Raw genomic sequence first — 11,905 nt, 5'->3', positions numbered from 1 at the left:
CTAACTTTTTGTTAAACAAATACGCTTAACTCACATTGACCAACTCTTCATTCTCACAAAATGGTCAATGCTCTTATCACTTCGGACATGAATCCACGATGGGGAACACCACGTGGCGCCTCCTCATTCGACGATTACTGGCACGTGCGCTCCCACTTTTGCATTATAAAACTCTTCCAAGTTAGGCTAACCATTAATTCGTGTCAATCTTGTTGAATTTTTCTAAGTTAGAAATTTTTGATGAGAATATGAGCTGGCGTTGAGAATTTTATTATTTGAAGTGTTATATGCCGCAAATACGAGTTTCGCCACCTTCGTATATTGACTTATTAGGGAGGAGGGGATCCATCTCTCAAAAGTCAAGCTATTAAAAAGAGAGTGTTTAAAATGTTATAAATCACATTGATCAATTGATGGGAAACGAATCATGACAAATCACCATGTTTTGGATCCGTCGCCTGCAGTAGCTTATACCACCGTAGACGATCCGTGGCGGTCCATAATGCCTTGGGTAGACTAGAGCATGAAGTTAGCTTTGATACTATTTGTTACATCTTAGGTAAAACTCATCCTCAAAAGTCAGGCTATCAAGGAGAGAGTGTCTAAGGTGTTATAAACCACATTACTCAGAACGGATCATGACATCGGCCGACCCCCTTTTTCAATTGTTTTTATATTATATTTTTTTATTTTTTTTAGAAATAAAAGGAGAGAGAGAGAGATCATAACACACTGTTCACATTATTTAGTCAAATTGTTTGGTTCGTTTTTATTTGAAATATTGATCGATGCACGTACTCTAATTATGGTTATTGATTTGTGACGGAAATATAATATATAAATTATAATGTGAAAGAAGTATGATTTGATATATGGGGTAGTAACTATAATGTACCTTAACCGGGCGTTCGAAGTAATAGTGGGACGAGCTCTCAGATTTTGGACGAATTCAAAATTCGATAATGGAATAAGTTTGAAAAATAAATACTTTGAATATTATTGACGATGTCAATATCACGAATAAATTCGATTATTTTTTTTCTCTCGCATAGCACACTTTACAGAGACAATAATTTTCTTTAATTTTTTTTAATCATTTCGAACTATGTATAGAATTATATATACGTATTAAGAAAAAAAATTGAAGCTTGCATTCGGCTGGAGCTTGGTGCATGCATATAGCATATAGATCCGCGACCAACATAAGTGACGATGAAACTCAAGATTCCACATTAATTTAGTTCGAATATTTGAGATTTGAACTTAGTATTTTAATTATACGTGGTATATATGCACATGTTAAAAATTTCAACTACAAAACGTAAATAAGATCGCCTCATTGATCAAAATCCATCAGACAATATTCATATTCAAATTTGTATTTATATATGCTGAGTATATTTATTATTTTACTAGCAGAGAAGATGTGCATTCGCACGTAAAAATAAATTATTTTAACAAATAAATATTTATGAGTGTAAATTTATACTCCATTTTATTTCACTTTATAACAATATTTATTATTTTAATTATATTTTATTTCATTTTATAACAATTTTTATGAGTATAACTTTTGAAAAGTGTAAACTCATAAAAAAATATTTAAATTTAGTATAAAAAATAAATTTGATTAATTAAACATCACCTAATTTTGTCGTCATGTTTATTTTGTAGGTTTCATCTTTACATAATTAATTTTAGTTCCAAAGACTAATTAATAAAATTAAACTTCTAATAAAACTATTAAATAATTCTTTGTGTCGTAATTCTAAATTATTAAATTTATAATAAAAAATACTAGTAACTTATATGACGAAGATAAATAAATATAAATATAAAAGATAAATCATACTAATATATTTTTCAATATACTATGTATAATATACTATATTACACAATTAATCTTAAATTAAGTATATATATAGAGAAATCAAATTTTGTAAAATAAGGCTCTCTCCTAATAAATATAGATTAGTGTTTTGATTGTCATGAGATCTGAGTTTTTATATATTCCACCGACAATCAAAATGCATGCACCATCTCGGCTTCTAATCATGAATGATTAATCTCAACACCCAAAGTGTTAAACCTAAATACGTTGAGATTAATATAATTAGTAATCCTGATGAAATATCTTGTCCAATAGATACACTATTGCAATCATGAATAGTTTACGTTGACAGAAACCAGAAATGATATATATTCAGTGAAAGTGATGATCCCATTGATTAAGCGAAGCAAGATACATATTTAAAGTTTGGAGACACAAATTTCAAAGGAAGACAGCCTTAATTAGTTAGCTAGGTTGTCTAAATATTTGCTGCAAACTGAGACGAGTGAGAGACACGGCCGAAAATGTTTGGCTGAGAATGGAAAAAACTTTAATTTTGCTCTTGATTCGACTAATATCCATCGAGGCAACTTGGGTTTGTTCAAAGTGTTTGCTTTCGATATAGGATGCAATGAAACACAATCGACACATAACAGATCTATGCACAGGAGATGACAATACTTCAATTTCTCAAAAAGTTGATAAATTTTTAGTTACTTTCATATGTAATTTTTTGTGTAATTGTAATAACGCTATCAGTGTTACCAGTTATTTATATGCACCGACAAGACAAAGTAGGAAACACCAGAATTGTCGAGCGAGGAGGGCTAGCCAATGGGGAGCTAGACTTTCGACTCAGAGGGGTCCAATTTTTATTTTAACAAAATTTATAATAAAATTAAATTCAATTTATTTTAATTCAAAATAATTTTTCCGTCTACAAAAGAACTTTTTATGAGGGAGTGACACGGGGTTTAAAAAAAATATTGTTAAGTGTATTGAGTGGAGAAAAGATTGTTGAGTGTATTGAGGCTGGTGGAAAGATGTTTCAATTAGTATTGAGAGAGGTGAAAATATGAAAAGTAAGGATAATTGAGATATTTATAAGTGGTGGGGTATAGTCTAAAAATAGGCAGGAAATTCTTTTGTAAACGTCCCAATAAGAAAAAAGTAGAAAGTTACTCGTGGATGAATATATAAATAATAATAGTAATAATTAACATAATTATAATTTCATTTAAATTACAAAAAGTACTTTTTAAGCTGACTTTTAAGTTCATACAAAGTAACTTCAAAAATTAAGACGAATAAAATTTTGCAAAGCGAATTAGCTTTCAATATCAAACTCAAAAAATGAATATATAATATCCAAGCATGAAATGCATAAATCAAGTTCTTACTGTGATTTAGCATATATATATATAGATATATATATATATATATATAGGGAGAGGTTCAGGAAAGAACCATAAATAAAAGAAGACCGGAGAACCATTTTCAGCCATTCGATCATCAAGATCTACGGTGGATGCATCATCTTGTTGGATGAATGCAGATCCTGGGTTCGAATCCTGAAGGGAGCATTTTTTTAAATTTTTTTAGTGCATTAATTTTAACAGCGAATGTATTAATTTTTACAGTGGATGCATTAGATTTGATGGTTCTCCCGTTCTCACAAATAATGTAGTTCTCTCTAGAACCACACCCTATATATATATATATATATATATATATATATATGGAATGGTTCAAATGAAATCTCTCATATATGATGAGATTTTAGATTAATTTGTAGGTGTTGATTTAATGTATCATATAGCTAATATTTACTTGAAGGTGAATTTTTTTTACCCGTGTTCGAATCTTGGAGGGCGAAAATTTTATTAATTTTTTGAATATCGTTATTCAACACTATACTGTCTTATTCATCACTATATACTAATAGAGGGTGAGCAAAATATCCGAAATCCGAATATCCGATCCGAACCAAACCGAAATTTAAAATTTGGTTCGGATTTTTCAGATTTTCGGATCAGATCAGATTGAATTTTAAGCAAATTTCGGATTTTCGGATCGGATCGGATTGACACCTTAAAAATCCGAAAAAATCCGAAATCCGAATTATATTTATAATATAAGTAATATTATAATATTATAAATAAATATATATAATTATTAGTTTTTAAATAGTTAAATATTTCTTAATTCTAACCCTATACTCCCATTTTGGTTGATTATAATTAATGGCTTGTTAATTATGACCTTAATTTGATTGTAATTATCTAATATGTTAGGTTGACATCTATTTCGGATTTTTTCGGTTTTCGGATTTTTTTTTACATTTCGAATTTTTTTTCACATTTCGGATTTTTCGGTTCGGATCGGATTTTATCCGAAATTTTTCGGATTTTCGGATAATACGGTTCGGATCGGATTGAATTTTAGGAAAATTTCGGATTTTCGGATCGGATCGGATCGGATCAGCCAAAAATCCGATCCGAAATCCGAATGCTCACCCCTAACTAATACTAGCTGGCTTATTCATTAGCATCACATCTCACAAAAAATAGCAATCTCACTATAACCTAACCATATATATATATATATATATATATATATATATATATATATATGCATTAGATTTGATAGTTCCCACGTTCTCACAAATAATGTAGTTCTTTCTAAAACCACACCATATATATAGTGTTATATAACAAAGTGGAAAATTCCTAGAGGCCTTTTTTTATTATATTTTTTATGAAGAAGTCTTACCAACATATATTTGGTTGATGAATTGCATTTATCCTCATACATTTTGAATCTTAGAATTTGAGTTCAAGGCCAAATTCAAATTTATGGAACGCCAAATTCAATTCAAGGCCATCTAGCTAAGTTTCATATTGTGTCAAATATATAATTAATATAACAATGCGTTGTCAACAAATGCAAATTAGTTTTAGAAAGTTTTCATAGTAGGAGAGGCCGAGATTAATTAATATGCTACTGAAAAGGTATAAGAAAAAAATCGAAGGAGAAGAAAATATGGTTGAGGCATAACTCAAGTGGCAAAGCTGAGTCATCCAAAGACTTTCATTTGTTAGAGATCTGGGGATCAATTTCGCATGTGTTCGGGTAATTTTCCTTCTTTTGTGGGTAATGGTCCCGTCTGCGTGCAAAAATTCTCAAAAATAAAATAAAATGTACCATGTTATAAAAAAATTGTAACATTAATTAATAAAAAGTACAAAAATTTACTCTTTTTATTTTTAATTGTTACATATCAAACATTTAAACAAATTGCGTTAAGGACAAAGACAAAATAGCATATGCTTGACATCAAATTATTTCACAAAATTTTGAAATCGACACTTCTTGAACACATATTTTATTTATAAATAAGACAGTTAAAACACATGGAAAATAATCTAATACCGTACCTGATGTGGAATCCAGACTTGTTAAAATGCACAATCAAGAGAATTTATAAGCTAAATTTAGAAGAAGAAAAAAAAAAGAAATTAAAAAAAAGAGAGAGAATTTAGTAGCTAGCCGAAGGCTGTGTATGCCCGATCTTCTTAATTTGGTGGTTCCCTCGGCCTCAGAAAGTGCTCCGTTTAGACGTGGATGTGGACAAGCAGAAGAGTGGGGGCAGGTTTCATTACGCATCTGCCGGATGTCAAACTATTGGACATACGACCACTGTTCTGCTCGGAGAATTACATGCTATGCTCATAGCGATTGGTTTTTGTTTGGCAAATGACATCGCCCCGGTGGTGCTCTGCACGGATTCCTTTCTCGCCATTTATGTACTACACGACTCTGATTCTCTGTGCGATGATCTCGTGGAGGCCTTTGATCATACTCGTAATCATTTTGTGTTGGATTTTGTACATACTCGTCGTGAGGCTAATAGATCGGCTCATGAGTTAGTTTGCTTTATTTTGATTAGTCAGGATGTAATGATCTGAAAGTCTGGTTATCTAACATGGCTTTTAAATATTTCCTTATAGCTCCCTTTTATTCTCAAAAAAAAATTACTTATGTAAGATTTGTATAATATTAGACAAAGAGTTCTTTAAAAAGTAAGACTTCTTTTTTTTTTTTTGAGAGAAAAGAGAGATATTTTATTGCTCACAAGAACATAGGATATGGAGTAGACCCACCACATAAGTCGGGGGGTTCGGTCCAAACATGATGTGAAATAAAATCTCTCGCAACTTTCGCTAAACAATGAGCTATAGCATTAAAAACACGTTTGACGAATTGAAGACGAAAATCCGGAAGCAAAGCAAGCTCAGCTCGATACAAAGAAGCCATGACACCCAACTCAGAAATATTTCTCTCCGCCGAACCAATCACGTCGCAAGGCCGTTTACAATCCGATTCCACCACACCCTTCGGGAAACCCAAATCCTTAATCCACGACAAAGCTTCCTTGATACCAACAAGCTCCGCCTCCTCCACACTCCGACACCTTGGCAGTTTTATGGAACGCCCACAACAAAATCACCATTAAAATTGCTGATTACCATACCAATGCCCATCATCCTTTCTTCCTCAAAAAAAGCCGCATCAACGTTACACTTTATGAAGTCAGGTGGAAGGGAGTGCCAGCCAAGACACGCAGCAGTAGCAGACTGCTGGGAAGAGTTACGAACAGCGGGAGCTCGCGCAAAACTCCACTCATTGAAAGAAAAGAAATAAGACACTGCTTTTAAGAAAAATATAGTATGATTTTTTTGGAGTTATGTGCACATGAATTGCTTATTTGTTCTTGAAAAAAAAAACATATTTCTTACCAATTTCAAAGTTTGTATTAAAATCACTCAATTATTATTTTTTCTCATTTTTCTATTTCGTTTATTTTTCAGTCAAACTTAGTGCTGAAGTGGTCGTCTGAAATCTTACGCGTTCAAAACCATTGATTTCTAAAATGATGTCGGTTTGCAAAGAGTGATGTAACGGCATTTCAGACGGCCACTTCGATATTAAGTATAGCCGGAAAATGGGTGAGATCACAAAATGAGAAAAGATTATTAGTAGAATAATTTTAGTATAGATTATAAAGTTGGCATGAGAAACATTTTTTGAAAATTGAATATATATGCATCAAAGAATATATATCTTATATCAAAGAATATATATCCCATTTTTTTTATATCATCCAAACCAAATTCCTGATCTTATAAAGATGTGCATCAAAGAATATATATCTCCACTGTAATTGGCAGCAAACAACGTATAAAGATCGATATATATGATGAACAAATTAATGTATTCTTAATTATACAACATGACGTTGATGAAAAGTACATTAATCGACTGCAATATTATATTGCCAAATCATAGCCAACTGAAAACAAAAAATAAAAAATGAAGACACGAACTATAAAATTACATGAAATTAGGGTAGTGATTTCTGTAGAGACACATGCAAAATTAATTAGTTTCTGGAGAGGGCAACAGCAGACAAAAAAATGAGCAGCATAAGAGCAAGAATCCCCATGAAGGATCCAACCAGAGCTCCAGAAACCCTCTCACACAGCGAGTTGTAACGCTCACAAATCCCCACCCACTGCGCCTCCTCGCTGCCCTTGTGTGCCACATACGCGATTGCCGCCGCCGCCGATGCTGCCGCCGTTAGAAGAGATACAATAGTCTGCCCAAATTCGCACACAATATTTCATCAGTCACGCACTATGGGAACTTTCAAAACATGCAAATTAAGTGATGCAATACTACTAACACATGAAATTTTGATATATATAGTGATAAATGTTATCTTTCGTGATAAACGAGAATACCGAATAAGCCAGTATATATGAATCCATGAATAAGTTGCTTATAATGTATGAATAACATATTTAGACAATATTGTGAAATTTTCACTCTCTCCAGGATTCAAACTCAAGTTTGAACCATTATTCGTGCAATACAAAAAGCTTATTCATAGATTTTAATGACTTATTCATATTAATTCTTATTCTCGTGAAAGATAGCGTTTTCACTGGATGCTTTAAAATTGAGAATCCTGATTTATGAAAGATAACATTCTCATGAAAGAAGCTTATTCACATGATTTATGGTGACAATCAACCTAGACCAAAATGATTGTTCATAAAAATTATTAGCTTATTCATTAAAATTATTGACATGCATGCTCGCAAGTGTTCAGACTAATTTTCAATTCTCGGAACATTTAGCATTATCAACGAAACCTCTATATATATATAAAAGAACATCAATTTTTGAAATGAAGTAAATCGTGTCATATCGTTACCGTGTCGAGTATGATGAGAACGGTCCTGGTGACTTTGGCGCCGGTCTTGAAGATGTGGAATATGGAGAGCGCGAGCGACAGAACCAGGTATGCTGTTGTTATGGCATTTGAGACCACGAAAAACCTACACAATTCACATCATCAAATAAATATATATACTACACCATCACCACCAAAAAAAAAAATTAACTCAAGAACTTACGTGAAAGTAGGGAAATCTTGATATTGACGAGACGTGAAATGAATGAAGTTGTCGAAGGAGGGGATCGATCGGCTAGTCGTGGCGACGGCTATGGCGCTGCCCATCGTGCTAACGGCGGCGACGATTCTCAATATCAAATCGACCAATGACATTCCTCTGCTGGGAGGAGGAGGCGGAGGAGTCTCCTCTTGTGCACTTCCATTTTCCTCATCTCCACTTTCTTGAGCGTTGTCCTTTTTCTTACCCATTTTTAGTAAGCCTAAAAAAATATACTATATTTTTTTTATCGCAAAAAAAATCTTGTATGTAATTGGAATGTGTTGGATTGTGGAGGCATTGCATTTGAATTTATACGTGATTAAGAGATGAAGATGATAGAGCTAGTTGGTGCATGATTCCACTAAGGGAGATTAAATGGTCAAATATGATGTGGTTTGAATTATGTAAGAATGAGTAGTTACTAAAGCAAAAACTTAGGAATTGAAAATATTGTTTGCTTTTGACTTACTATCAAGTGCATGTTGAAAATTGAAGAATTCTCAACCGAATTTAGAAAGGAGTAATATAATGAGTTATATAGAAAGAAAGTATTTGTTGAGTTGATGGTATTTGATAAAGTTGACCGGTTGAGTTTGAGGTGCGTTAGGTTAGTTAGGAAGTCTTTAAAATGTAGTCCACGGCGATTAGGCCAGTTTGGTTTGCTCCTCTGAAATAATTGTGTGGCTCTACCCCTAACTTTTCAATTTAACCTTAATTTCATTGCCCTAAGCCTTTTGGGCCCAATATTAATTGGATTGGGTTTTGGTTTTAGTGTTGTGGGTATCTATTTTGAAAATAATGTAGCATTAGTATCGTATGGTTCGCATGATATTAGTGCAATTAATATACGTGACGTCTTAGATCATGCAGCTAGATGAAATCCAATGTCCCACAATTTTGTGTGTCATTTATTCACTGTATCGCACTATTTATATATACTATTTAAAAATATATATAGTATTATAATATTATGAATTATACTTAACTTATATTCAAAAAATTATAGTGGTACACCATAACTTTCAATTTTCAAACTTATTAATTATTAACTAATAAAAGTGAAATTAAATTATAAAAATAGCAAGACTAATAATCCCTTGTTTAATTACTTTGATGGATTCAAATTAATTTGGGATATTCCAAGGCTATAATTATTTCTATCATTTAAGCAACTTTTACTTGATTCTTATCCATTAGAAAAGTGGGATTAGAGAAATTCTATTATTGAATATAAAAATACTCAATCATGCAAGGTTACACCCCCTAATTGGGTGGAATAAACCTTAGTTAGTAATCACAAAATTAATTAAACTAAAACATCTATAAAATTAAAATTTTAAAAAAAAGAAAGTATACAAGAAATTTTTATTTTTTCTAAAGCAAAACATAAAGTGGGACGTGAAATATGGTACACTAAACATCAAGTGCCGTGCAACTATATAATGGGATTGAGCAGAAGTATAACGAAACTTTTTTTATTTTATTTTCCTGAGGTGGTGTTTCTTTTGTTCTTGTTATATCTATATAACACTTCTTTTGAGATATTCTTCGAACAGAATCCATTCCAAACCTTTTCCAAAACACCACGACAACATATATATATATATATATATATGGAAAGTTCGAGAGAAATTAAACATCCTTAATATTCCGGCGTAAATAAATAAAAATATCAGTAGTGCATGCAGATTAAGTAGAAAACAAAACCAGAAAAAGAAAAAGAAAAAAGAATCCAATTTAAGAATCAGCCACATACATTACATAGATACAAAAGTAAATCAAGAATATAGTCCATCACTTTACAAACAATACAGATTCATCCCATCACACACAACACATGCACACAAGGCAAATTAACTCAAACTGAAAACAACATTAATTAATACATCAAGTAGTAATAAAAAGAGATGGATGCATGATGGGGTCATGGGCGTCGCGACAAGGTGACGGCGGACATCAAGATCAAGATGACGAAGACGACGATCCCTCCGAAAGATCCGATCAACGAACCCGAGATCCGCTCGCAGAAGGAGTTGAACTGCTGGCAGATGGCGAACCAGTTTGCCCTCCTGTTTCCCTTGTGCGCCAGATACACAATCGCCGCCGCCGCCGACGCTGCCGACGTCAACAGCGCCAGCATTGCCTGCATGCATGCATCCGATATTAATTACTTTTCTTTTCTCAAATTTAATCATCATCATATATTGGGAGTAATTGTTAATAATTACCGCGTCCAAGAAAATCAAGACCACCCTGCTCTTCTGCGCGCCGCTACGCATGATGTGGGACACGGACAGAGCTAGAGATAGAATTAAGTAGGCGCACACGATTGAATTCGCCGCCACAAAAAACCTACATGTCAATTTATTATAACTAATGAGTGAATTTCTATAATAATAAGGATATAATTCTAAAAAAGTGGCTCTTTATTTTATTTTTATCTTTGTAATAATAAAATGACTATTTTATTAGTTTACATTTTGGTTGAGGGTAACTTCTAAATCCACTTTTGCATGTTATATATATTGTTGAATTTTCCACGATTGCTGTTACTAGACTTGGACTTAAGTGGCATAAAAATCATGAAAATCACAAATGTAGCACTTGCTTCGTCCATAAAAAATATGACATTTTTTCTTTTGCGACACGGTCTCACATTTTATCCATACAAATATTGCTTATTTACAAAAAAAATCACATCTTGCTCACGCTTAATTCAACCTCAATCATTCATTATATACAATTGTGGGACAATTTCTATACTACATAGAATTCACTAAATATAGCATTAAAACTTGTGCCGAACCAAAGGGTGTAGTGGACTTACGTGAAGGTGGGGAGGTCACTGTACTTGGCCCTAAACCTGATGAACTGAGTGAAAAATGGGAGAGACTCGTTGGTGGTTCCCATAGCTATAGCACTAGCTAGGGTTGCAACAATGGCAACCACCCTCAAGATGAAATCGAGCATCGCGACTCCACGGTTCGCCCCGGATGCCCGACCCGCACCCGACCCGAGCTCAATCGTGGAAACTGCCATTGATAAATATATGTAGTTCGAACTAATTGAAGATTAGTAGTGTGATGAAGAGTTGTAATTAATTAAGGTGAAGATGAGTGTATTGGTGAATGAGTAGAGTGATTTATAGGCGCGGTATCATTGGAGAGTAGGTGCACTTGTATTGGAATATTGATGCAACATAATAATGTGTGTAGTTAGTAGATAATGTACCTGCTTCATGTTGTAGCTTTTTTTGGTATAGAGAAGAAATTTGTTGATTTTTTCCAGATAAGGAATATACCGGAAAGCTTTGCTACTTGACCGCGGTTTACACGCGTGATAACTAATCCACTATTTATGTGTAATTATATTTTGGGATTATATTAGCTATGAATGTGCACATGGGCATGAGAGGTGTCAATGGAGCCAAATGCTACTCTTTACTAAACCCATCATTGATTCTTCACTTCTAGCTCCGACTATTTATTAAATTTTCATTCCTACACTACCCGACAAACAATTGTAGCTAATGGCATTTCTCCCTTTTCGAATA

General features: G+C 33.1%; 2 protein-coding genes across 2 annotated transcripts; both read right to left on the bottom strand.

The window, feature by feature from the left end:
* Positions 1-7,092: 7,092 nt before the first annotated feature.
* LOC130989564 (casparian strip membrane protein 1-like) lies at positions 7,093-8,635 on the bottom strand. Its single transcript, XM_057913535.1, has 3 exons — positions 8,314-8,635; positions 8,112-8,235; positions 7,093-7,490 (listed from the first exon to the last, which is right to left on the bottom strand). The coding sequence occupies exons 1-3, from the start codon at positions 8,559-8,561 to the stop codon at positions 7,275-7,277; spliced, it is 588 nt and encodes a 195-aa protein (XP_057769518.1). The 5' UTR covers positions 8,562-8,635; the 3' UTR covers positions 7,093-7,274.
* A 1,432-nt stretch (positions 8,636-10,067) lies between these two features.
* LOC130989563 (casparian strip membrane protein 1-like) lies at positions 10,068-11,467 on the bottom strand. The gene is made up of 3 exons (XM_057913534.1): positions 11,180-11,467; positions 10,581-10,704; positions 10,068-10,495 (listed from the first exon to the last, which is right to left on the bottom strand). The coding sequence occupies exons 1-3, from the start codon at positions 11,389-11,391 to the stop codon at positions 10,277-10,279; spliced, it is 555 nt and encodes a 184-aa protein (XP_057769517.1). The 5' UTR covers positions 11,392-11,467; the 3' UTR covers positions 10,068-10,276.
* Between the last annotated feature and the right edge of the window lie 438 nt (positions 11,468-11,905).

This window comes from Salvia miltiorrhiza, chromosome 6 (assembly GCF_028751815.1).
Source record: "Salvia miltiorrhiza cultivar Shanhuang (shh) chromosome 6, IMPLAD_Smil_shh, whole genome shotgun sequence".
NCBI classification, from domain to species: domain Eukaryota; kingdom Viridiplantae; phylum Streptophyta; class Magnoliopsida; order Lamiales; family Lamiaceae; genus Salvia; species Salvia miltiorrhiza.
This window is presented reverse-complemented; position numbering and strand designations above follow the sequence as displayed.